Raw genomic sequence first — 25,339 nt, 5'->3', positions numbered from 1 at the left:
GTAGGTCATGGTCTCTGATGGCAGTTTGGCTGGTTAGCTATAAACTTGTTCAATCTCCCCTCACCTATGACCTTACTCTGTTTCACCATATCCTTGTAAATCTGGTTTAAGAAATAGCTTTGTGGAAGTTTCTCTTCCTGCCTCCCCCACCTGTTCTGTTTAGCTCAGGAGAACCTGCTGCTGGGGCAGCAGGCAAAGCAGGCTCTGATCAGAGACACTGTGTGGGCTGCTGGGGTTCCTCTCATCTGGGGAACAACCCAGCAGAAGAAAGCTGTGCTAAAACCCACAGATTTTTTTTTTTTTTTTAGCTGAGAGGAGAATGTCCTTCATAGCCAGCTCCCTCAATCTGTTCACAAATAGGGAATAAAAGTTGAAGTGAGGGGATGCCTGTCCACTTGTATCAGCCTGGGAAATGGTGGATTTCTCTCCCAAGGCCTTTGCCTCAGGCATCTTGCCAAAAGGCATCTAGTCTCTATTCACTTCAAACACAATACAGTTCCTAAGCCAGAAATGTGCAGAAAGCTCATGAACTGCGATCAGCTGAAGGCCAGACAGCATGACCTGGTGCCTCAGAAAAATCAATGAATTGAAGAGCTGTGACTTCTGGATGCTTGGGAAGTATGAGCAGCACCTGCTGTGCAATGTGAACTTGAAGATGATCACAGGGTAATCCACTCAAATTTAACCTGTATTTATGGTAGGAAAATATCCTGGAATCTGTGCTGAAAGAATTAGAATTTGCCTAAGTGAAGTGTTTTAGCAAATGCAAATGATTGCTTTCTTCATAGATCCTGTGTATGGGCTTCCTTTCTTCAGAGCAAAAGGAATTCAAGCCAAATTTTACTTTGGAGCTAAAAGGCATATTTTTAGCAAAGGCGGTGTGAGCAGTGTTGGGATGAACTCCAGGTCTTTGGTGTTCCTGAAGAAACACAAACAACTGCAGAGAAGGGTATAGCTCAGATCCTTTTGCCAGCGTGCTTAGCAGGCAGCCCTGTACTAGATCTGGTTCAGTCCTCGACAAGTGACCTCTGTCACTGAACGGGAACATAAAGAGCCTCAGTGAGCTTTGGCTGAACTGGGCTTTTGCCTGTCTGCTCCAGAGAGAGAGTAACCTCAGTGTTCCCTTCCCTCCCTCCCTCAGTGTGTCTGTGAAAATACTAACTTGATTTAGCTGCCAAAAAAAAGACATTTGAAAAGTATACATTGCTCTCCTGTGTCCTAACTTCTGTAAAATATGGATTATGGTTGGTTCCTGTATATGGAGCTCAGTAATTTTACAGAAGAGAAAGCGGCACCACTACAACCATCCACACAACACTTAATACAGTGAGGTCTTAGTCTGTACTAGGGCTCCAGAGTGCTATTCTGAGCATTATGAACGCGATTATATTACACATAGAGCTCAGATGGCTCAGAGCCATGCTTGGGATATTAACTGTTTCTATTAAGCTTAGCATTTAGAGATCCTTCTGGCAGAGGAGGGCAATGCTGAACAAGTGAGCATTCCCACAGCAGAATGGTCTGTGTGAGTACAGTTAAGGAGGGTTTTGTAGTTCATTTGCACAAGGGATAACCTGAGTTCCAGAGCTTGCTAGCTTAGGGATGCTCCATGAAATAATCTTTTCAGTGTACTACTTTTCTAGCTGCAAGTGCTGTGGAGGAGGCACTTACTGATGTAGATGTACAGGAGTTCAAGAGAAACCTTATGAAGTGCTATAAACGTATCATAAGGGGAAAATCCATATGTAGTGTGTCATTTGGCAGAGAATGTGATAAAGTGGCATTCAATGTGGTTACTTGTGATTCTTGACAGGCTATGCCCCTGAAAGACTTTTTAAGACTTGGTTTCAACTTCAACTACTTTGTGTTGAAAGTAGCTTTAGGAATAGTAAAGGTCCTTTCCGTTTCTGTTTAAAAAAAAAAAAGTTTATTTTCACGATTCTGTTTTGTGCTGTTCCGGATTTTGTAAAAACACACACTCTGAAAGCCCAAACAACAACAATAATAAAAGAAACCCTTTGTGGATTGCCTGGGTAACCCAAACAAAGTTGATGAGTTTCTCACTGTTTGAATACACATTGTCTGCCAGGTGGGAACTGTGAGGCTCTTCCTTCCCTCATCACCCCACAAGTGCAGGAAGAGATAAGTATTTCATCCTGCCGGGGCACTGGCTGAATTTGAAGCACACTACCAGCAGACAGGTATGCTGAATTTGGAGCCTAAATGGCTGCCTTGGGGAGGAAAGGGGACAGAGAGGATTGTATGGCTGTTAGGGATATGAGGCACTGGAATGGTGCTGTGGGGAGAAGAGGGGTGCTGGAGGTGGCAGCACATGCTTTTGGGAAGGCAACCTCTCATCCCATCCTCGAGGTAGTGAGGCTTTGCCTTTGCTGGGCTTGGAGTTAAACCCTTCTCCCAGTAGAACTGCAGTTTGCAGCTCCTTCCTCTGTACTGGGAGAGAGATGTGGCTGTTGAGGCAGGGACTGTGCAGTGAACACCTTCTCTGCAGGAGAGAGAACGGAGTGGATGGAGGTATCCCATGTGCCATGTGAATCCATGTGCCACTGTTTAGTTCATGCTTAGGCTGACAGAAAGGGGCTGAGTTTGTGTGTTTTATTGATGAATATCCCTTTCCTCAGAAAGCAAACAGCTGACATCTTTACCTTGCTCTCCAAATGTGGGCCTGTAGTGCAAGGAAGGCACATGATGACCTTGGTGTTCCTGTGCCTTCTCGCTGCATTTTTTGTCTCAGATGCCAGTGACCCTGAAATTTGGATGCATTTCCCTCTGCTGCTTTGTGTTAAAAGTGAATAATGAACTGTAATGTGTGGAAGCAGTTTGTATGATGGAACCCATAAAATAAACTTGAGGGGATGGTGGTGGTGGTTGGAAGAGCTTGGTTGAGACATGGTAATTGGGCTGGATGTAGTGAGGGAGAAGAGGAGCCAGGAAGGGACTGCAATGGGAATCAGCCCCCAAAATAAATAGCACACGAATGGGGCATGAAGGGATAAAGAGTCTCCTTCAAATCAGATTCTGTGACTGAGACTTCCTCTAGAATTTCCTGCAATTTAGACAAATGACCAGCTTCACGTTTTTAAGTGGTGTGTGTGCTCAACACTTGCAGGCGTGTGCTCCCATCCAGCTGCTGAGCAGAAATCCTCGTTCTTCGGTCTTGCTGGGAGCTGCTTTGCGCTTTTTTGTGGCAGCAGCTTTTGCAATAGAAGCCCCTCCACGCCCCCCGCCCCAGGATGGCTTTTTTTGTGAAAGAAGCCAGCGTAGCCAGGCAGACATTATCCCCTTGCCGGAAGGAGGGACCCGGGCTCCCTGGGGAGGAGGGACGGGGAGCGAGTGATTCATTGCAGCTGGCTGCAGTTTGGCCTCCTCTCTCTTTGCCCTGGGTGCCAGGGAGTGACAGCTTGTGGGCAGCGGGCCAAGCCGTGAAAAGAGGAGTGTGTGAGGCCTTTAGCTTTCTCATGCTTTATCAAGCTGCAAAGAATAGCTCGATATTCAGCCAGCGTTGGTGCAGGTCAGGAGAATGGAAATGCGAACTTAACTCCTGACATGCTGGCTGATGGCTGACCGCAGGCACCGCGCCGAGCGAGGGCGGCTTTGTACGGCGGCGGGCACGGAGGAAACGGGCCTTGATGCCATGGTGAAGATAACTTTTTGTTAAGTGGGCTGCCTCTGGGACCTGCTGGGAATGTGGAAAGACGGAAAGAGTGCTCTCCTCTTCTGTTTTGCTGCTGTCTGTGTGCCGGTGAGGGATGGAAACACTGAAGGTGGGGCTGCAGGAGTGAGGGGCGTCCTTGGAAAGCACGAGGGACTGTGAGGCGTGAGTGGCATGTCTGTCCTTCCACTGCTGGCACAACACTGGGAGATGTGACGCAGGTCTCTGGCAGCGCAGGGAGCAGGATAAGGCCATTCCCGGGGCTGTCGCCCCGCACCGAGCTCCTGCCAGGCTCTGCGGAGGAAGGGCTGTCCGCCGGCGCACAGGGAGTTAAGCTCCTCATCGCCTGGGGGTGAGCCTACCTCGGGGTGTTGAGCTCCATTCCCACGGCTTTTCCTTTCTGACCAGAGCTGGGGGAGGGATCGCCTGGAACAAGTAAAATGCCTGGAGGGTGGAAAACAGCACCCTGGCCCCTCTGGCCTTGTGTTGGGCTGGGAGGGATCTGTACTTCACGGCAGGCTGGGCAGGGGCTGCCAGCCAAGGCTGGGGTCTGTCGCTGCACGGCAGGCTCTGGGTAAGGTGCTGGGTTATTTCTCTCCTTTAGGCAAAGCAAGATGGCTTTGCAGGCAATAGAGACTGAAATAAATGAATTCTCAGCTGGAAGGATGTAGAGTAGAAATGATGCCCCAGCAATTCCATGTGCAGATCGTAGCACGGGTTAACACACGAGTTTTGTGGCTGAGCGAAAGAAGTAGCATTGAGTTCCTTACAGGACGTGCAAGTTCCTCAAAGGCATAAGGCAGCAGGGTCCTTCCTCCCTGATGCTTCTCTCTTCTCTTCTTGTACCTCTTTGAGCTGCTGAGTTGAGCTGTTTGAAGCCCTGAGGAGAGGAAAGAGGGGGGGGGGGAGAAGATGAAGGTCTGAGGGGCTGGAGAAGGAATTAGCAGGTGCTCAGAGCACAACTTGTGGCTGCCTCCAAACCCAAATCCCACCATTTCTCCATCATCAGTGCGGGGGGGCTGGGAGAGCCAGAGGCCTCTGCCACATCCCAGTTTGCTGTGAAGCTGAGTGTGTCTCTGTGTGGCCAGCACCAATTTCCCAGCAGAGGGAAAAGGAAGTTTGAGTACCTGTTCAGCCCCTAGAAATATTCTCTGAGGACTAAGGTGTGCAGTCCTTATTTTAACAGCTTCTAAATTCAAGGCAAGGTGAACTGACATGAGGACCCAGTAGCAGCATAAAGGAGGGATAACCCGTGTGCTTGGAGGGCAGTTACACAGTTTGATTTTGCTGGGCTGTATTTGTGCTGTACAGACCAGGTTATGCCAAAAGCATGACAAATGTGTAGTTAGAGACTGGATTTTTGTTTGCACATTGGGTGTCTGGCCTTGCTTCTGCCCCTGATCCCCTTTGCACAAGGGAGAAACACTGTGATGCTCCCACTTGCTGTGCTGACTCCTGTGGCAGGGGGATCTGCAGGAGTGAGGGTTTGGGAAGCAGTATTGCCTGTGTGGCTTTATGTAGCCTGGGTCAGCACCCAGGTACAGACCCAAGTGATGAAACAACAGTGTGCAAATATTCTGCAAACACCAAACTCCTGGTGGATCTTGTTGATCATTAAGTGCCAAAATCCTAGTACAGACGGGTAGGCAGCAGCCCTTGTTTACTTTTCTGCACCCAGGCATCTAATGGTCGCTGAGCTCTGCTCTTGAGTGTTCTGCAGCTCTGTGCTCTGCCCATTTACTCACCTAGCACTGGGAAATGTGGGGCATGAGCTGGGGTCCCAGGCTGATCTGAGCCCTGTGCGATGCAGACCTGCAGTGGATGCACAAAGAGAAACTCTCCCTGGCTGGTAGCTTGGGACCCAGGTGCAGCAAAGGCACCAGCGAGAGCTGGCTCTTCGAAGGGACAGGGGGTGTGTTCCCATTGTGCCTGTTCTGGTTTGCTCCTGTCAAACCTCTTCTCATTATTCTCGCCTTGAGCTGTCTCAGGCCCGAAGGCAAAGTGCTACAGAAGGCTCTGTGGGCTTTCCCTTGAGAGATGTGGGGTCCTTGGAGAGTGGCTGTTCAAGGGAAGCACTGCAGTGGGCTGAATCGAGGCTGTTTCAGGCTGCACAGCTCTGAGCTAATCTCCCAGAGGCAGAGACATTACTCACCAATCAGGAATGTGTCTGTATTTTTCCTAATGAGAACAAAACATTTTATCCCTGTTCATTAGCAGAGAGTTAGCGTGTACAGTTGCTATGCCAACAGACTCCTCTCCTCCGCAGACACACTGGGGGTGTCCTCCATGCCATGGTTAGAAGGGTGAACGGGAAGGCTGGTTCTGGCAAGAAAAAGATCCCATTGTTTTCCCAGGGCTGCCTGGACTTTGTGCAGCTGGCCAGACCTTGCCTTCTCAGGGGGAAGGGAACCACAGCGGGAGTCAAGTGCAACAGAGATTTAATTTATTGGAAAAATAGTCTTTGCATTTCACGCTATGTTGTTTTTTCCAGCTTGAGGCACACTCTTCAATAAGAGAAATGAAGGTGTCTCAGCGTTCCCAAGAGTCCAGATGGTAAGCAAAATGCGCCGGGAGTCAGCACTGGGACGCCCATGGACTGCTGCAGCCCGCCGGGCTCCTCCATGTTCCTGATCATCCCGGTTTGTGTGGACAGTGTCATGCTGGGCAGCCTCTTGATGCTGCTGCGGTACGAACCCACCTGAGGAGCTGTGCCACCTGGGGTTAGTTGGACGAGCTCACCAGGCACGTGGTCTTCTGGAAAGAGTGAGTGGCTGTATGTGAGAATGTGCACTGTTCCCTTTGCAGAGGGAATGTTCCCTTTACACAGGGAAATCCTGTGAAGGATGAAGGGCATCTCTTCAACAGAAGCTCTGCTCTGTAGAGTTACGCTGTAAGCAGATATATTTACTCCAGACATTACTTGTTTGCCTGCCCTTTTTGTCTTTGTCTTGATCTTCCCCACTCCCCTCAGCTTTCTTGAGGGGTTGATTGGGATTTGTGGGTTGCAGTGCTGCTGAAGTCAGGCCACTGTACACCTTTTGCAAGAGTCTTCTTGGCACCTCTGATGCTGCACTTAAAATGTAAAATACAACTTTAAAACTTTGAATTTTCTGTACAAGCGAATGAATTTAACCTGCAGGCAGAAATAACAAAACAAAAACGTGACTTTCTGCTGGTGATCTATAACTAGAAATGGGCCAGTGAGTGTTGCCAAATGTGAAGGCAGACTCCTGGAGCAGGAGTGAAGTTCATCTCTGTCTGTCAATCACCACGCAGCATGATGAGCTGCTTTGTGCTGGCTGAGCTCTGTGGTGTTGACAGCTATAGACCCTTGAAGAAATGTCTCCCTGAAATTGAGTTCTCCTTTCATGCTGCTTCCTGTTAAACAGGATAGTTACAACTCCTGTGTCAGTTTGCCTAGTGAAGCACTCTGTAAGTGAATGTGTGGAATCTGAATATGGGAATCTGAATATCAAATGTCGGGTGGTACACCAGAGATCCCAGACTGAATGAGCTGCTGGAGATCTGCAGATCTGCATGAACTTCTGGCTGGGAAGTGAAACTCCGGCACCTGGATATAAGGAGCTGATTTAGATGAGTCACTGACTTTTGCACTGGAGAGATGAGTATCACTGGGAGTACAGGAGCCCTTCATCAGAAGGATGTCTGCTTGTTGGACTTGCAGCTATAGCAGCAGGAGGGATCAGCAGAAATAAAGAGAGTGAACAAAGCCAGACAGCAACCCCCAGCCCAGACCTCTCTGGGTGTACAGCCCATGTGGTTTCAGCTTGGTAGTAGATCTTGACTGAACTCTTAGATGACAAAGAGCAAGTTTTCAGAAAACCTCTTTCAATCTGGAGCATCCAAGAATAAATTCCGAGTACATATAACACTTGTACAAAGATTGGTGAGTCTGGTTTCCTCAGCTTTGCATTGCTCTGGGTGGTTCCAGTAAAACCACTAAATCAAAGCTGTTTGAAATAGGGAATGAGTAAGTACTTGAGATGACTTGAATTCAGGCCAGTCTCTTCTGGATCCATCCTTTCAGGGTACATAGAAAATAAAACTGTAAGGAGGACAGAGGTCTGTATGTTGTATTCTTTGAGATATCGAGCTGATTCTGTCCAGATCCTATTGAAAAAGTGCTCCAGCAGAAGTGCACTAGACAACGTGGTTTTTAGTACCTTTAAATGTGAAAGATCATGTCTGGACAAACTAACTTGTGAGAAGTGAGTTATGGTTATTATCTGAGTCGTGCTCTACTTCATTCCTGTGCAGCTGGAGTAGCAGCTCAGTGTTACCTAGGAGAGTGTTACTTGTTCCCTCCTCGGCTCTTCCCTGCCTTTTAAACAGTGCAGGGGCTGACTTTCTGCCCAATTTTCTGTGCACCACCACTTTTTAAGAGTAAAGATGAACATACAACTGCTGTGCTTGTGTGCAAGGCAAGAATTGTTCAGGAGGACCCTCACCTTTGTGGGGAGGAAGGCACATTGCTCCAGACCAGGATGATGTGATTTGGCTGTAGATGTTTCTTTTTCCTTGCTTCCTATGCCTGGCAAGTTCTGTGTAGTGTATAGTGTGCTCTCTGCAGACTGCTCAGAATAGTGGGGGGTTGGGTATTACTAGACCTGGGGCCACGTGCTTCCTTCACATGTGATGTGAAGCCTCTGCACTGCTACCTCTAGCTCCAGCTCCCCTTCCCAGTGAGTGAAAGACCGCTCCAAATGGCACTTGAATCTTGCATCTTGATGTCTTGGGGTTCTCTTTCTGAAATGTCTCCCAATACACGTTCTTTTTCACTAGGTGTACGTGCTCCATTTGTTTAATGATTTAACCTTATTACAACTATATTCTCGTTTTGGTAGTATCTGATCATCTCTCAGTGGATAAATTATACAGACCTACATGTATTGACAGGTAAAGAATAGAAGTTCCAAATAGGTTTCTACATTTTGCCTCTGAAAGCACCTCAGCTACTTGTAGAACCTTGAGAGAAGGGTTCTCCCCCTTCATCAGGATGAGTTATAGGCTGTTCATGGGATGAGGTGTTCCGTCTAATCCTTAGAGTATAGTTCAAAGCCCTAAATTGTGAGGCTGGTTTATATTTTTTAAAAGCTGTTGGCACTGAGTACTGTAAGTCTGGGTAATATATTTGCCCTCTCTGGTACTCTGTTGGGTTTTAATGGCCTTGCTTCTTCTTTTTTAGTTCCAGTTATACTTCTGTATCTCTGCATCTTAAAAAAATGCTTGTTTGACTCTTGGTAGTGAAACTGGCAAAGGACAGAGAAAAGCCAGATATTTCAGCCTGACAGGAAAGTTTAGATTGCTTAGTGAGCTAAGCGTGTATAAATAACAAAGTTCTATATCTGATAATCAAGAATGTGGGAAGCAATTAGGATCACTGCATTTGTGAAAGAAATCACTCAGGATTTTGAGGGAGTCATGATAAAAACAATGTCCAAACCCAAATATTCTCATATGGCTCTGCATGAGAACCAGGTGTGGTAAGGATATTGTTGTTTCAAGTTGTGTCAGGAAATCACAGAATACTATGCCCATACTGGAGTAAAAAGTTGATGGATTGAAATGCTCATAAATAACATAGGACAGATTAAAGTCCTGGCACACAACCTTGTCAGGAGGGATCCATCCTTCACCAGGGCAGGCTAATTCAAGTATTTTCAAAGAACCAACAGGGAGAGGAAGTTTTTGGCAAATGCACTCTATTCTGGAGGAAGAAGCGTGCAGCTGAATGCTGAGGCTTGAAAGTAAACTTGCTTTTGAGCAAACTCAGTTTAAGAAGTTAGGCTGAATATTTTAAGAGAATTAACTCAGTAGCAATTCACTACAGAAGTGGGGAATCCCTGCTGTATTTGATAATCCTCACAGTAGCTTCTCCAGCTCTTATGGAAGTTGAGTTTTCTATAGCTTTAGGAAAACCATTGCCATCTGAAGAAAGGTATCTTCAGATTTTAAAAATGGAACAGCAGCTACAGTGACCAGAGATGAGGGTTACCTTCCATACAAAGAACAGAATAAACTGGGATTCTTCCACCTGAAAAGCAATTAGTGACAGTTACCTTCAAATCCTGAATGGCATGGAAAGGTTAGAGGGAGAACAACCTTTTTTTTTTCCTTTTTCATTACAAGTATGAATAGGTGTTGCATGGATCCAGCATGAAGTAAGCTTAAAAACAAATAATGACTTAGTCCTTGATGTGTGCAGTTAGCCTGGGAAGCCACAGGATGTTGTGAATGCCAGACATCTGTGAGTATTTGAGGACACGGAGCAGGTCTATAGAAGAAGGAACTATTGAGGGTTAGTAAATGCATGGAAACCACCTCTATCCCAAGAAGACCCTGAGCTGCACATGGTGGAAGCCTGGAAGAGTATTCAGGGAGGTAAAGTGCTACTATGTGCTTACTTCATTCTTATGTTTCAGGCCAGAGCCCGACAACTGCAACCTGGTTCATCAGCATGGAGCAGGAGGGGGGATACAAATAAGACTGGTAAAAAAAGAGACTGGCACAGCTTGTGTTCTAGGTTGGTTCTGTGATGCTTGTGATGTACAGCATGCGTCTCTTGCTTCCTAAAGGCACTGCCTGTGGGCTGTTGGAATCTGCAGACAGTTGACTTGAGTTGGAAGAGAAGTGGAGAGTATATTTCTGGATACCACACAGGTAGGAAGGGTGGTATGGAGATGAGTATTCTAAGCAGAGAAGCTGACTTTCCCCCTTTCTCTGTGCATATGCTGTTCTTATGGGATAGTACATATTTTACTGAGATACAGAGACCATCTTACTGCTGATAGCCTGAATCTTACTTGTGTGAATTCACCCCCTTTAATGAGGTGTTTCTTGCCTTGTAATGCACTGTAACTTAATTTGAGCTAAAATGGGTGATAAGCTGATGCATTACAGTGCAACCTCTGTTCCAAAGAATTTTTGAACTAAAAATGTCATGGCCTACGTGAGGTTCCTACTCTTCAGAAGTACTCAAAACACTGGCCTTATTTTAGGTCCTGTCTAAACATTTAAAAATAACTTGAAAACAGGGCTCACTTCTATATACTTCACCCCTGAAAATCTAGGCTTGAACTTGGTTTTAGATGCTTACCCAAATCTGCAGAGGGCACAGTACAGAACAGCCCTTAGTTGTTCCTTTGAACTTTTAATTTCAGAAGGAAGAGAACAATGTCAGGGTCTCTGTCATTTTGTCCCTAGAGACGTAGTCTCTGCTGTTAGGCAGTATCCTGTTGGGCTTTTTGAGTTTTTTTTTTAACTTGTTGTTGACTAACTTTGCTGCTGTAGTCCTTGGGGAGCAGCTATGGAAAGCTGACCGGTAGTGGAATTAGGATGACGTGTATTCTTGCAGGAATGCTCTTCTGACTGAAAACTGACTTGATATATTTTGGGAAACTATAGCCCCTTTCCAAGGATACAGAAACTATCTTGTCTGCATCTCATACTCTGTAGTGAAAGTTACTCCATGGAGTGGCTGAGATTGAGTGCTCAAATTACAGCTGAGTAGTACAGACAGGCCTGGGGCTGACAAAAGCCAGGTGGAGTCCATACAGGATTAGGACAAGGGTCACACTGGGGAAGACTGGCATCAGATGGAGTGGACTAAAGTTCCCATCCTGTTAATCAACATGTTGACATGTTGCACCTATTTAGTCAGCTGTTTGATGCAGGAAGAAATTTCTATCCCAAACCCTAAGTCTCATCATTGCAGAGTAGCAAGGGGCTCAGTTGTTACACCATTTACAGAGTATCCTTCCTTTTTTGCTCACAATTTCTCAATTATTGTTTTCATCAGTAGCTTTGCTCAAGCAATGATTCTCTCTCAGCTTGTTCCTGTGTGTGCTGGACCTCTCTGCCATTCTCCAGATAGTCTGTCCAGATTAGATTTAGTTTGACCCCATCTTTAGCCAGTATGATCTTTTCTATTCCTAGCTGATCCGTGATTTTAACTAGTGTATTTTCCACTAAGCCCTGAGAAGATTGAAATTAAAACTTTTTTATGAGGGTAACTTGTGCCAGCCCCACTGTGGCCTCCTGGGTTGACATGAGGTGGCTGATTGTTCAGTGTGGTCCATGTGTAAACCTGTGGGGTTTTATTAGTTTTCTATGTGTGGCAGAGTAGAACAGTTTCCTTTCCCAGAGGAAGGCACAGTCGCTGCCATGTGTGTGGAGCTTGAAATGACAAAGGAAGGGTGCCTGAAACTGGGACAATCTACAAACAGAACTCTGCTGACTACAGGCTATGGTTTATCCTTCCAGCACAGATGTGCATAACTCTTGCCTTTTTTCTTTAACAGACCTCTGCTCTGTCTAGCTGTTCCTTCTAGCAGAAGAGCAGCCACTCAGATGCAAAACTCAGTGCTGTTCCTAACAAACTACTGTAAATCTGGTTTTCCTGTCTCCTGGGCACTTTTTTGCCCAGGGGTGACCCTGGCAAGGCAGCATTCTCTTGAAAAGCCAACAGTCAGCCAGTTATACTGGCTGAAATTCCTGCTCATAGCAGTTTGCATTTCAGACAAGCACTGCAGACCTGTTTAGGGCATCTCTGCAGCCCCGGGGTGAAGGTCTGGGCTTCCCTGAAAGGGGAAGGGATGAGCCAGTCAGTCCTGCCCAGCCAGTGGCTGTCAGACTGTGCAGGTGGGGCGGTAGCAAACAGATGGAGAGCAGTCTCAACCAAAAAGTCTTTAAAATTCATGGCTCCCATGAACAGGTAGCTGGTTCTCAACCTTTATGCCTTTAGGACAGTACCAAAGAAGCTTTTGCAGCCCTGAACAGGACCAGTAGCTCAAATGGTTTGCCAGAAAATTTAATTTTCCCATTCCATTTAATTTTCCCATTGCTCATTTTCACTCCTCTGTATTGTGGACCCTCAGTAATATGGATGCAGAGCAATTGCCTGATGGCCCATGCACGGTAGTAGCTCTCCCACCCCTGTCTGTATACAGTCTGGTGCTCTGAATTTTATCCTTGAAACAAGAACAATGTCTGGGGTGGAGGGCTGTGATTGCAGAGTGGAAGAATATGCTGCATCACTGCTAATAGCCTGTGTCTCCTCAACCCCATGCTCCTTGAGAGCCCTTCGTAGATGGTTCCTGGGCCACCATTCCATGTTGGACTACATTTGAAAGCACTGGATATCCAAGATATCCACCCTGTGTGGGACAGTCATTGCTCAGAGCTGTTGAGACTGGTGTGAAGTTGATCCTGGCTCTCAACTGTGGACCCAGCCTGTTCAGGCTTCTGCAGTAGTGCAGTGGGAGCTGTAGTGTTTTATATGTTATGTAGTTATGAAGCTTCCCAAGCTTGGGAAGGTTCCCAGACTTTTTGAACAGCATGGGATGTTGCTGTCTGTTATTGGCCTTATGAAAGCCTTGGCATTGGCTTGCAGAGGTGGAAGAAAATGTCTGGCTACCTCAACTTGGATCATTATCTAGCCGACCTGTGTCACTTAATTGCCAGACTATTGAATCTACAAGCTCATAGCTGAGGACTGAGAACCTTCCAGGCTCAGGCACTAATTCATGGAAGAATAATTGTTCAAAGCGTCACTTCTGATACTGCTTTAACATGACTTGAGTAATACAAGATAGAATACACCCCATCTTGGTTTGAAGGCAAACCACAAGCAGATTGTGGTAGTGATGTGGAGCTGTGTTGATTTTGCTGTCTCTCCTGGGTGGGAGGGGATCGGTGCTACTCATGTGGCTGCATTGCATTAAACATATTTGCATGTTACTGCCTGTGTTCATGGCTGGAGCCAGAACTGCTGACAGTCTTGGAGTGATAGGGGAAGGCTCTGCTGTCAGACTGTACCTTTCTCCAGAAAATTACTGGGAAGAGCAGAAAAGTGAATTTTATTTGAAATGGAGGAAAACTCTAGGGAGAAGAATTCCTTCCTGTCTACCCAGGGCATATTATTTCTTTACAGAGCTGTTGTGGTGTTAAAATCTAAGATTTAAGGGGTGTCAAGGAAATTGCTTTAACAGAACAGAGCACCCTGCACTGTTCAATGTCTGCAGAGTGAAAGGATTTATTCAGATCAGGCTCCAGTGTTTAACATTTCTCATTTGCATCTTGACAACTGGATGGTGGAGCTCGGGATGTGGTCCCTGTGTGTCTGCCTGTGGTCTGCACCACTGCTGGCATGAACTCCTTCTGTGGTTGGTCTCTGTTCTCCCTTCTGCTGTGCAACCCTGTGGGGCTGCTGCTGGCATGGAGACCATGGGATTTCCTCTGGGGTGCAAGTGTAGGACTGGTGCTTTTTCACAGGAGCTTCACAGGACGTTTGAAGCTCCTCTCCTCTCTTGCTAGGTGACTTCAAGCCAGACTGGATGCAAAAGAACTTGACCTGGGAGTGTGGCCTTTGCCTCTGGGACGTGAGAGCTTGGTTAGGGGTCACAGTCCTGTCCTCTGGGAAGCATGTGCTGGTTGCAGAGGTCTCTCTTCCTTCTGGAGGGACATCTGCCAAGGAAAATAGACTCTAAGGCAGAAGTGATTACATTGAGATTGTGTGCTGTCCTGGCTCTTTCTGTACAAGGGACTTGGGCATTTCTGTGTTACAGAAATCAGCATAGGACAGCTAGTGCAGAGCAGCATTCTGGCTTTCGTAGCCTGTGGAGCCAAAGCTGGGAACAGGAGGATCCTGGCTGAGGCTGGGGAGAGGTGCCCCTAATGACAGGGAGGGCAGTGCGGTTGGGAAGGTGTGCCTTGTTCGAGGTGGAGGCCGGTAAAATATGAATCACATCTGTTTGAAGTAGTGATGAAACCCCAGATGAAGGTTTTCTGTAATACCTGGCCAGATCGTCTGGAGTGCTCCAGCTTTCCTTTCTCCCTGGTTAGAACGGACAGTCCTGACCTACTTTTAGCAATCGTGGTTCTGCTGGAGGCTTGGCTGTCCCGACAGCAAACACGTTATCTGCTGTGTTCAGCATCTGAGTGAGAAGTTTCCATCAAACTCTTGGCAGACAGGGAAGAGCTGTTCCTGGAAGAGGGACTGTTGGTGCGTTAAACTCGATTCTGCCACTTCTGTGCACGATGGCTCCAGCCTTGGCTTTGGTTTCCCATGGTGTGCATTAACTTTTGTGCTGTGCTGTCAGGATTCAGTGAGATGGTATCTAAATGTTAATATAAGAGATACTGCCTTTAGAAATAGCCAGTGAGGTTAGGCTTCCAGCCTCCTAAATATGCGATTAGGCAGGGCTAGAGTTACATTCTTAATATTTAAAAATAAATAAAGTCTATAAATGTACCATAAAATAGATGTTTAAATAGAAATGTCATCCTGGGGCAAATTGCAAAGCTCTGTGTAGCTCAGTATCCTGCCTTTGACAAGATCCAGAAGCAGATGCTTAATGAGGGCTGTAAGAAACAGGGCATGTATAATGTGGTAGGTTTGGTTTGGTTTTTTTCGTTCTCCCCCCCGTCTCCATTTGCCTCCCAGCTTATGACCATCATCAGTTTAGGGCCCTGCTTGTCCAGGAGTAGTATCTCATCATCTGATTGTGACCATATCTATTCTCCATTAATTTATATAATCCCTCTTCTAACTTGTTTATGTTTCTGGTCTCCATGACATCCTACAGCAGTGAGCTCTACAATTTAATTATGCATTTTAAGTGTTATTTGAAATATTTCTACACCCAGTGACAATATCCTTGAACTGGCTTAGGAGAGTTGGGTCTAACTTTGGTGAGTGCTCTCATTTTCTGCATTGTAAGACATGGTAGTCAATTCTTCCATGTTTTTCATCTTGATACTATGTCATGTTTCAGATCTCTTGACTTTTCCCAATCTTCCCCCGATTGTTTCTTTGTCCACCCAAAGTCCTGCTCTGCTCAATCTCTCCTTATATGGAAGCTGATCTGTGCTTTTGGTCATCTTTGTCGTCTCTTTTGTCATGCTGTCTCCTTTTTCAGATGTGGGAATCAGAGCTGCCTTCAGCATTCAACAACATAATGGGGATATGTGTTTTCTTTCCTAATTACTCCAAAGCCTGTATTTGCCTTTTTACTTGATACTAAATACTGAACTGACATACCAAGTTTCAAAAGTTTCTCTGAGTGATAACAGCTAATTTGCATCCTGTTGTGCTTATGTAATTTGAGTATTTTTGGTTGGTTTTGGTATCTATTGGCATCTAAGGTATTGTGTAGTTAGTTAAAAGTGCCCGAGTTCTGTTACTTTTTGCAGCCTTTTCTGAATTTGATTGCGATGAAGAGTTTTTTTAATAATAAAATTTGCCACTTCTAGATGTATTTGTCTCCTTAGGTCTTATGGGAACGTATTGAACAGCACAGGTTGCAGAATAAATTTTTGGCAGATCTCACTGATAATCTTCATCTGACAGGGAAACTCTTTATTTCCTGTCTTTTAACTACTTATTAAATCATGATAGGAACTGTAAGTTTCATTTCACAGTAGCTTAACTTTTTTTTTTTCAAGAGCCTTATTTTTTTAAAAATCAGTTTAGTTCATATTAAACAGATTCAAATCCGTCTCTTGAATCTCAGTTAACCAGAAATGGGAAATCTGCTCTTGGAATTTCCTGGGTACTGCAGGGGTTTCTCTCTGCTCCAAATTTTAGTCTTGTATTTTGATCAGCATTGGCTTCTTGAACTTCTGCAAGCAAATTTGTTTCTAGAGGGAGTGATGGGCTCAGATTTATGTAGATTTGAATAGAAACAGAGAATTTGCTCAGCAGGGTGAATTGGATGGGTAACCTCAGTAAGCTGTGCTTTCCCAGCAGGGTTCTATTACAGCTGGATTAAACCTATCTAGGCTCTCTGGATATACACTACACATTAAAGGCTAGAAAATGGGATTTTTTTTTTTCCTGACCACTTGTCTGGGAGAATATTTAAGTCACTGATGGTATTTGACTGGATGCAAACTTCACATGTGATGTGGTAGCTAGAAGAGCAGGAGGTTGTTGGGTGGGTAAAGGGAGGGCTGGTGGGTCGAGCTGGGGAAAGTAATGTTTGCTCTGTGTGCAGCATTAGAAAGCTGAAGGGATGGCCTGTCCAGGTCAGGTGCTATCAGAAGAGAACACTCATCCAGGTCAGGTACCTAAAGGGAAAAAAAAAAAAAAGGAAAAAAAATGCTGACAAACAGGGATGAGCTCAGAGAGCTCCAAGAAAAATTAAGTATTTCTGACTGAAGGAGCTCAGACCACTTAATGTGTCCATCCGAAGGATTACACGTGCTGCAATCCGTGATTCAGGAATGCTCAAAGCTGGCAGGATGTATAAGGGAAGGATTGCCTTATGCTTGTCTGCCCTTAGACTACTTCTTAGGCATCTATTATTGTCTGCTGCTGGAGCCAGAGTTTCTGTGTAGGTGGACCTCTGTCAGAGTTAGAATAGCTGTCTTTATCTTCTTGCCCAAGGAGGATTAAGCAGAAGGATTAGTTTTCAAACTCTTCATGCAGAAAGTGCCTAGAAGCTTCTTTGACTTAGAAGATTTTGTGACAAGCAAAGTTAGACAAAATGACAAGGCATTTTACTTGGGGTAAAAAACTCTCAGGGATAAGCTTGCTGGGTTAAGGTGGCAGTTTCTGTAATTTAGGAGCCCTAAGAAAAAAATCCTGCTTTCACTAGGAGGCTTTAGTCAGGAGCTCGTGGGCTAGAAGAAGAGATGGTTGGTGGTGTTCTGTGGTTTGATTACGCAGAAAGTTGGAGCGGATCCTAAAGGACTCTAATCCTCAAATGTCTAACACTGGCTGAACGTTATCCTTTGGTTGTGTTGAGATGCTGAGAAACTAATAGCTGGCTTGATTTCCACTTCTAAAAATGCACATACACCATGGTGTGTGACTTTGGGTTAGTGCTTGAGAGGATGGTGAAGTGAAAAGTTAACCCTCGATTTACAATGACGGAGTATCTATAAAGAAAGCTTCTTTAACAGCAAGCAGCTTGTGGTTGCTTTATATTCCTTGTAAATGTTTGTGTAGTTTGTCTTGGTTTATATAAAGTTCACTATTTAACACTGTATTAATCATTAACTCTTCATTAACCAGTTCTACTGGAAGCTTAAACTAGTGTTTATAACACATTTTCTTCTGTGCAAGGGTAAAGTTCGGTTGTGCTAGAGCTGTTTAGAGGAAATTACTGTCCACTACCATCAGTTAATTCCAGTATGGCTAAAATTAATAATTAGGTGGCCCCAGAGGGACTTTCTACAATTTCCACAGAAACTTCATACAGTTTTTCAAAGAACAGTGCATGAGCATCATTAAAGTGGCTGCAGTATCACAAAGGTGACAATATTTTGTGCAACATTGGTTTAGTATAACTTCAGCCCCCTTCCAGAAAAGTACCTTGTAGTGGTCAGCAGAAATTATCAAGCATTTAGAAAACATAACTTTCCCAAGTTTACCATTATTTATCTAATAATGCCATTAATTCTGTAGTACAGAATTTCTGCCAGCTTTCCTTGCCATTTCAGTTTTGATATTTTGTCTTTAAAGATTTGGGGTTTTTTTTAAGTTTTGACATCAGCTCTGGTGCTACTCACATCTGGTGTAACAGAGCTCTCTTGTCTGTGCCAGTTGTGCTCTGACAGGATGGCTTGGACTTGGGATTCTCCTTGGGGTCAATTTTACTTGGAAAACAGAGGTCTGTGTTCATCTCTGCCAGAGCTGCTCACTGCAAGTGTTCTTAAACAACAGAGCAGGGAACTGGCCTGGTAGTAGTAAATAAGACTCAAAAAAAGATTTATTTATTTAAGGGGAATGCCATCTTTCACAGCAGAAAACAGCAAGTCTCTGTTGAGCATATGAAGCTTAGAAGGGAGCTGTAATTCAGGGCTTTTGTGCAGAAAACACAGCAGTGGTCGTCTTCCTGCTGCTGGGCTGTTTGAATGTGCTGGAGCACAAGGGTCGTCGTGCAGCTGGAAGAATGGTGCTTTTAATTGTTAAATCTTTTAGTGCTCTCACTGCGGGTTGGCTCTGCAACTGATACAGTGGAAGTTGCAGGTGGAAATTTCAGGGACCTACTTTTTTTTGGAGGATAATTCCGCTGGGTTTGGTGTAGAGTATGAAATCTAGCCTAGAACTTGGAACATTAACTGACCTCTCAGTGTTTGGGGGATAGAATGTGGTATTAGGGAAATAATCTGTGAGGATTGAAATAATCTTTATGTGTCGATATGCTGTTAAAATATGTCCAAATCAGTTCTGGGTTTGTTTCCTTAATAAATGTGTTAAGTCTCTGAGAGAGAGAGGTAAAAATAGTGCTACAGAAAACATGGTCCCACTTCAAATTCCAGGTAACAAAGTAGTGCCATTGCTTCGACATTACTGGTTGTTGTTTTGTGGATGTGATATAAATATTCTGTGGCAGAACTGACTAATCCTCTAGCCCTTCTGTTGTCATCCAGATTAACTAAATGAAACTCAGAAGTATCATTTGGATATTAATATTTTACAGGGAGTTAGAGGCAATGCTCAGAGTATTGTCTGGAGCATTTTCCTATTTAACGGGAATTCATCAAAAAAAATGGAATATTTAAAAAGAATCTTTAAGCCTTGGCAATTGCATTCAGAATTAATTAAAGGCTACACACTTTTAGTGCAATCTGTCTGCAACAGCTGTGTTATACACTAGCAATGAGCACAGGAAGCAGAACGGTTCAGTAAATCCATAAAGAGCTCAGTAGTGTAGCTTGTCATGAAACCATCAGATTTAAATGTAGGTTATCCTCCTCCTTCCTGTCCTCCCAGAGAGGTTGTGATGGGCTTAACTGAAAGGCAAGCATAAAAAAAGGCAGTGATGCCCGTGCTTGAGAAACAACTTGGCAAATGGAATCAAAAGACACTGCTGGCTTTTCTTCTCTCAGTTTTCATGTAGGGTGCAAATCCTTCTGGCTGCTGATAGCTACACACTCCTGCTCATTTCTAATGTGTGTTTGCTCACCTGGCAATAAATACAAGTTCATTTGCTAATGGCTCTTTAGCAAAGAGCAACAAAGGGCACTATATTCAGTGTTTATCCATTGTGCAGGGTGATTAGAACTAGCTTGCAGAACATGCTGTACTACCCTTTTGTTTTGTTTTGTTTTCTCTGTTCTCCCAGAGTCATGAGGACTAGATGGCAGTTTCCTACCTGAAATACCTTTGAGGGCTAGCTCTTAACAAAGTGACTTCTAGGTGGATATTGGTGACTGAAAGAAGAGTAGATACAGGTCAGACCTTAGAGCACAGCAAGATCTGCTTTTGATTATGGTCTGCTGGAATGAAGGGCTAGTTGCTTTTCCAATCTCTTTCCTGTACAGGTGCTCCAATAGGTGATGTGCTTTCAGTGAAACATTAGGGATAGGTTTGAAGACAGACTGAAGAGCTTGTAAGAATATCTGTGTCACTGGAGGAAATAACCTTCATGTGCTGGATTTTGAGTTCAAATACTGGTAGCATGTGTGTTAGTTGTGCCCTGGTAATTGTCAGTGGTGCTCTGTGGGGGACAGAGCAGTTGAGCAGCTTGTAGGCACAACCTCTAGCCAGAAAGCCACTATTTCAGGATTCATAAATCCTGGAGACACATGCTGATTTTACTGTGTGAGTGCTGGCAGAGGAAGGTTGCATTAGCTTGAAAGAAGATTACAGATCCCTCAGAGTGGTGTCGTTTAATGACGTCTTGTGATCCTCAGCTGCTTCCAGATCAAAGATTGTCTTCTCCATGTCAGTGTGGCTCTGTTCACAACATAACCAAGCTCCTGCTGTTGGATGGCCATCAGCCTGTTGTTTTGTTTGCAGGCCTTTTAAGCTTTGAAACGGAGGAGGCTCCAGACAGTTGCAGAACAAGCCACCGTGACACAGGCATGAGGTATAGAGACAGTTGTGTGCTTAAGGAGTCCCTTAAATCAAGTTCTCTCCAACAGTAATGGTGAGAATGCATTAAAAACAACTCACATGTTAGGGTTGCGGCAAGATCTGTTCTGCTGATGTAAACCTGAGGTGATGGAGTCAAGTTAGATCTCCCTCCTTCAGTCTGTGTGTTACCCCTTATCAGGCTTCCCAGGTAACATCTCCTGCCTGATGAGGGTTTCTCTCAGGTGCTACAGCGTGCTCTCTCACCACCATGGAAAAGAGACTCCAAGGCTAGCTCAGGGCTGTGTGCCAGCCTGGGTGAAGCAGAGTGTGTTCATAGCTCTGAAGCAGAAAGCACTAAGTGTCCATTATCAGGGCAAACAAAAGCCCCAGTGTGCACGTAGCCTAAACACGGCGCTGGTACGGTGTGAATCAGCGGCTGTGTGTGCCGGGGAAAGCTGCCAGCCCAGAGCCGGCATTCCTGCGCCCCGGTATATCCTGACAGCACTACCTACTTACCTACAAGAACCGTGTGAAGTGGAGCTTTTCCAGAGCTTCACAAAGCCTATATTTCATAAAGTGTTGTATTTATAATACCTTCCATCCGCTGGATTTCACAAGTAGACTAATCCTCTCAGCTGGTCTTTTGGTGGAGCAAAGATGCCAGTTTTACTGACAAAGGAGCCGGAAAGCAGACTTCTGTGGTTTTTGTTTTTTTTTTTTTTTTTGCAGTAGCAGGGAAGTAGGAGATGGATCTGGAGTGTTATGGCTATTGTTCTCAGCATTGCTACTGTGCTTTCTGCTCATTGTGTGCTGGATGTTGTACAGAATGAGTGTACAGTTTGTGTGGTGAGAAGTTTGTGACATAAATTGATTAAGTCCTGGAGTAAATGCTGGAGTAGTTTTCTCTTGAAATGCTGCAGATCTTTTCCACCTCTGTGCTGTAAGCACTTCTGGGCTAATAGCACTTTGAGCTTTCCAGAAAGACCCGAGAGGGATGATCCCATAGGAGGGAAGTGATGATAGTTTTCTTAACTTTAACTACAAAATTAACATTGCTGAGTTGCCAAAATGAGCACAGCAGATTACAGGCCAGTTCTGGAGGAGATACTGCACTCATCAGCTCTTTGGAGCCTCTGACCCAGCTTGGCATCTGTGTGGCTCTTTGCAGCTTTGATACCCTGTCTGTGAGAGGAGGAAGGGAAGGAAGGAAATAAATTCACAGCTGCATCACCACCTACTTCTCAATTTAAATGAGGTGGTACTCATAGTAAATTATTGAGTACTTGCAGCTGCTGCCCTTTCTCCATGGGGAAAGCATTAATCTAACCGTTGCAGGTACTTATTACCACATTTCCACCATGCTGTGGGGTTCCCCATGCTGTTCAGAGCAGTTGTTCCCATCCATGGCACGGCTTGGGTGGGTCACAGTAGATTTCAAGAGAAGTTGATCTAAATATCCTCTGGAGAGGAGCAGAATAGGTCTAGTGATTCCCAGGGTCTGTCCAACACCTTCCCTACTGGACTTGCTTGCACTTTGAGGCATGGGACAGGGAAGGAATGGAGCATTGTCCACAGAAGAGGCATGTTTAAATCACCTTTCACAGTACTGGGAGGGGTGCTGTGCAGAGATGAGTGCCAGCAAGAGAATTCTACCCCAGAGAGTGCAGAAACAAGTGAGCAAGTCTTCCCCTCACGTGGATATGCTGTGTAACTTCCCAAGGAGATGGGAGCCCACAGGGACTGGCTTGGCAGGGCTGGGAGCAGACTGGTGGCCCCAGAAGAGAGGCTGGGAATGCTGTGACTGACATTCTGGAGGTCTCATCCTGGCACCCAGGATCTGCTTGGGTGGGTCATGCTCACTGGCAGAGGTGGCATGGGAATGTTTCCTCTGCAGCACTAGTGGAAAAGCCTTAGACCCACAAGAGGCTGTTGATAGCCATAAGTGATAACAAAGAGAGGGTTTAATTATGATATCTAGATCAAATACAGAGCAAAGGGCTTATTAGTTTGCTCTGAATTAGATCTCAGCTACAGTTTATTTAAACAATGGTCCTGCAGGTTTTGTTTGTCTTGGACAGCAGTTTGTTTTACTGTGGTGTTGCTCATTAATACTGTATACAGTGTGCTGACTCCTATGGAAATGTGGTCCTGTCCTGGAGAACTTCCAGTGTAGCATCTTAGTTATATTGTGCAGGAGTCGAGTTAAACATGGCTTTTTCTGATATTACAAGAGTAGGGATCAGCTTCAATGTTTCCCTATGTGCAGTATTGCAGCTTCTTCTGAGGATACTGTGCCTGTCATCTTGGTAGGGAGATGAGTGAATTAAGTTTCTGATGCTCCTGCAAGCTGTTGGTGTTTCTGCAAATGTCCTGTGCTGGCTCTTCATGTTTAGCTCTGTCTTCTATAGTTATTCGTGTTCTCTTTGCCCATCTCTCATAATGAGAGTGCTGCTAAATGATTTTGAGTGTTAATCTTCACTTCTGGTTCCAAGGAGTCATAACAGCCTTTCCTCTCTTGCAGAGTGTTTACCATGCCTCTGGGAACGTTTCTCCTTCCTGTTCTCTGTTTCTTGGGAGCAGCAATTCCACGGGGACTGCAGTATGTCACATTCTCACGCAACACTACAAAATTCCTCCACCTGTCCATGGACTTGGAATCTGGGACCATTTATTTGGGGGCCACCAACTTTCTCTTTCAGCTGACATCTGACCTGCTGATGGAGAACATGGTTCAGACTGGACCGGTTCTGGACAGTAAGGATTGCCTCCCCCCAGTTTCAAAGCTGGAGTGCCCCCAGGCACACCACACTGACAATCACAACAAGCTGCTGCTGGTGAACGCAGAGCAGAAGGAGCTCATCGTGTGTGGCAGCGTGCACCAGGGGATCTGTGAGAAGAGGAGCCTCGCGTCCATCGACCACGTCCTCTTCCGACCAGAGAGCCCTGGTGACACTCAGTATGTTGCTGCCAATGATCCCAATATCACCACTGTGGGACTCATAGCCTACTCAAAGGATGAGGTCCCCTTGCTGTTTGTGGGACGAGGGTACACTAGCCGAGGAGTGGGAGGAGGAATTCCTCCCATCACTACTCGAAATCTCAGGGCCCACGGAGGGGATGTTCAAGCAACAGACTCTCACTCCATTTTCTCCTATGAAGAAACAGCAAAACTGGCTGTGGGCCGGCTCTCCGAGTACAACCACCATTTCATTAAATCCTTCACTTACCGCTCGAGTGTCTATTTCCTATTCTACCGGCGGGACCTCAAATCTCAGTCACGCGAGTACAAGACCTACATCTCGCGCATCTGCCTGGATGACTCTCACTACTACTCGTATGTGGAGCTACCTCTGCTCTGCCAGAGCAAAGCCAATACATACAGCCTCCTGCAAGCAGCCTACGTCACCCGGCCAGGGAAAGACCTGGCCCAGGGGCAGCTGGACACCGAGGGAGAAGTGCTGTTTGCTGCCTTCTCTGCCTGGCAGGCGTCTTCTGGGAAACTGAGCGAGGAGTCTGCGCTCTGTGTCTACGCCATGGAGGAGGTGGATCGCCTGACCAACTGGACTAGGGATGTTTGCTACATGAGAGATGGGAAGTCAGAAGAAGGGACAGAAGTGGCATATATTGAATACGATGTCAGCTCCAACTGTGTCCAGCTCCCAGCGGTAAGTGGCTTTCCACCTTTGAGTAGTCTGCAGAGTGTTTTTGTGTTGCTTTGTGTTCCTGAAGTCATCCTGCTTTTGCAGACGGATGTTAAAATCTGTTTGGGTTAAAAACCTCAGGGCTCAGTCTGTTTTACCCCACATGGGCAGGATTCCTTGCAGAGGGAGAGGGACTGTGTGTGGCAGTGGGAAGAGCATCTGGTGTGACCTGGCCCTGAGACCTGTCTCATGGCAACACCAGGCAAGAACACTGAAGCTGCAGTTCAGGTTGTGCTTTATCTGTGTCATCTCCTGGTCTGCACTGCAGGAAAGGAGAGAAGTATTTGTATGTGTACCTGTGTGTTGGGAAGGGGATTTAAGGGCTGTGCTGGATTATAGTGAGGTGCACCTCAGAACAGCTGCCTGCAAGGGCACCCAGGAACAAAACAGAACATAAGCAAAACCAAGAGCCAGCACAGAGACATTCAAAGCCCACCTGGACATGTTCCTGTGTAACCTGCTCTAGGTGACCCTGCCTTGGCAGGGGTGTTGGACTAGATGATCTCCAGAGGTCCCTTCCAACCCTAACAGTTCTGTGATTCTGTGAAAATCCCAATTTCCTATAGACTGCTTTAGTCCTGCAGAATTTTTAGTCCAAGGAGGACCTTTTCCTGAGCTGTCTCTTCTTTGTCTCCAGAGCTGTAAGAGGTGGTAATCCTTCTTTAAATTCAACAACAAAGGCATGATGGGATGTTGCAGGATAAAAATGTGACCTAAAGTGGCTGTGACCCTGAATCCTCACAGTCTGGGAGCCACACTGTCTGGTGCTGTGATATTGGGGATAGTGATACAAACACAGGGCAGCAGCATTCTCCTGGATGCAGTGTCCTAGCATGAGACACTGTGGCTGTGAGCAGCTGTTTGCACCAAGGGCGTTGCTGGTCCTTAGCAGAGCAGCATGTTATCTCGTGTCTCCCGTCTATGGAACAGGCTGTGCAGATAATTGCATCCTCCCAGGCTTGTGCTACAAAGAGCAAAGTGGTACCACAGAGCCTTGGAAGTCTCGGGGGTTGGGTGTGTGGTTCAAAACCAGTCTTACAATAATGGTTTTCCCTTCAGAAGCTAAAGCTGACTGTAGAGTACTTGTGGGACAAGGGAAGGGTAAAGAGCAGACTTGGAGAAGGATGAATGTAAGGTCAG

General features: G+C 45.7%; 1 protein-coding gene across 1 annotated transcript in view; it reads left to right on the top strand.

The window, feature by feature from the left end:
* Positions 1 to 6,158: 6,158 nt before the first annotated feature.
* Positions 6,159 to 25,339, top strand: part of PLXNB1 (plexin B1) — a 53,263-nt gene continuing 34,082 nt past the window's right edge. The window contains exons 1-2 of the mRNA XM_008925275.2: positions 6,159 to 6,223; positions 23,020 to 24,163. Coding sequence (XP_008923523.2) covers positions 23,030 to 24,163 — 1,134 coding nt within the window. The 5' untranslated portion in view covers positions 6,159 to 6,223; positions 23,020 to 23,029. The remainder of the gene's footprint in view (positions 6,224 to 23,019; positions 24,164 to 25,339) is intronic.

This window comes from Manacus vitellinus, unplaced genomic scaffold, assembly GCF_001715985.3.
Source record: "Manacus vitellinus isolate BGI_N305 unplaced genomic scaffold, ASM171598v3 scaffold_14_pilon, whole genome shotgun sequence".
NCBI classification, from domain to species: domain Eukaryota; kingdom Metazoa; phylum Chordata; class Aves; order Passeriformes; family Pipridae; genus Manacus; species Manacus vitellinus.
This window is presented reverse-complemented; position numbering and strand designations above follow the sequence as displayed.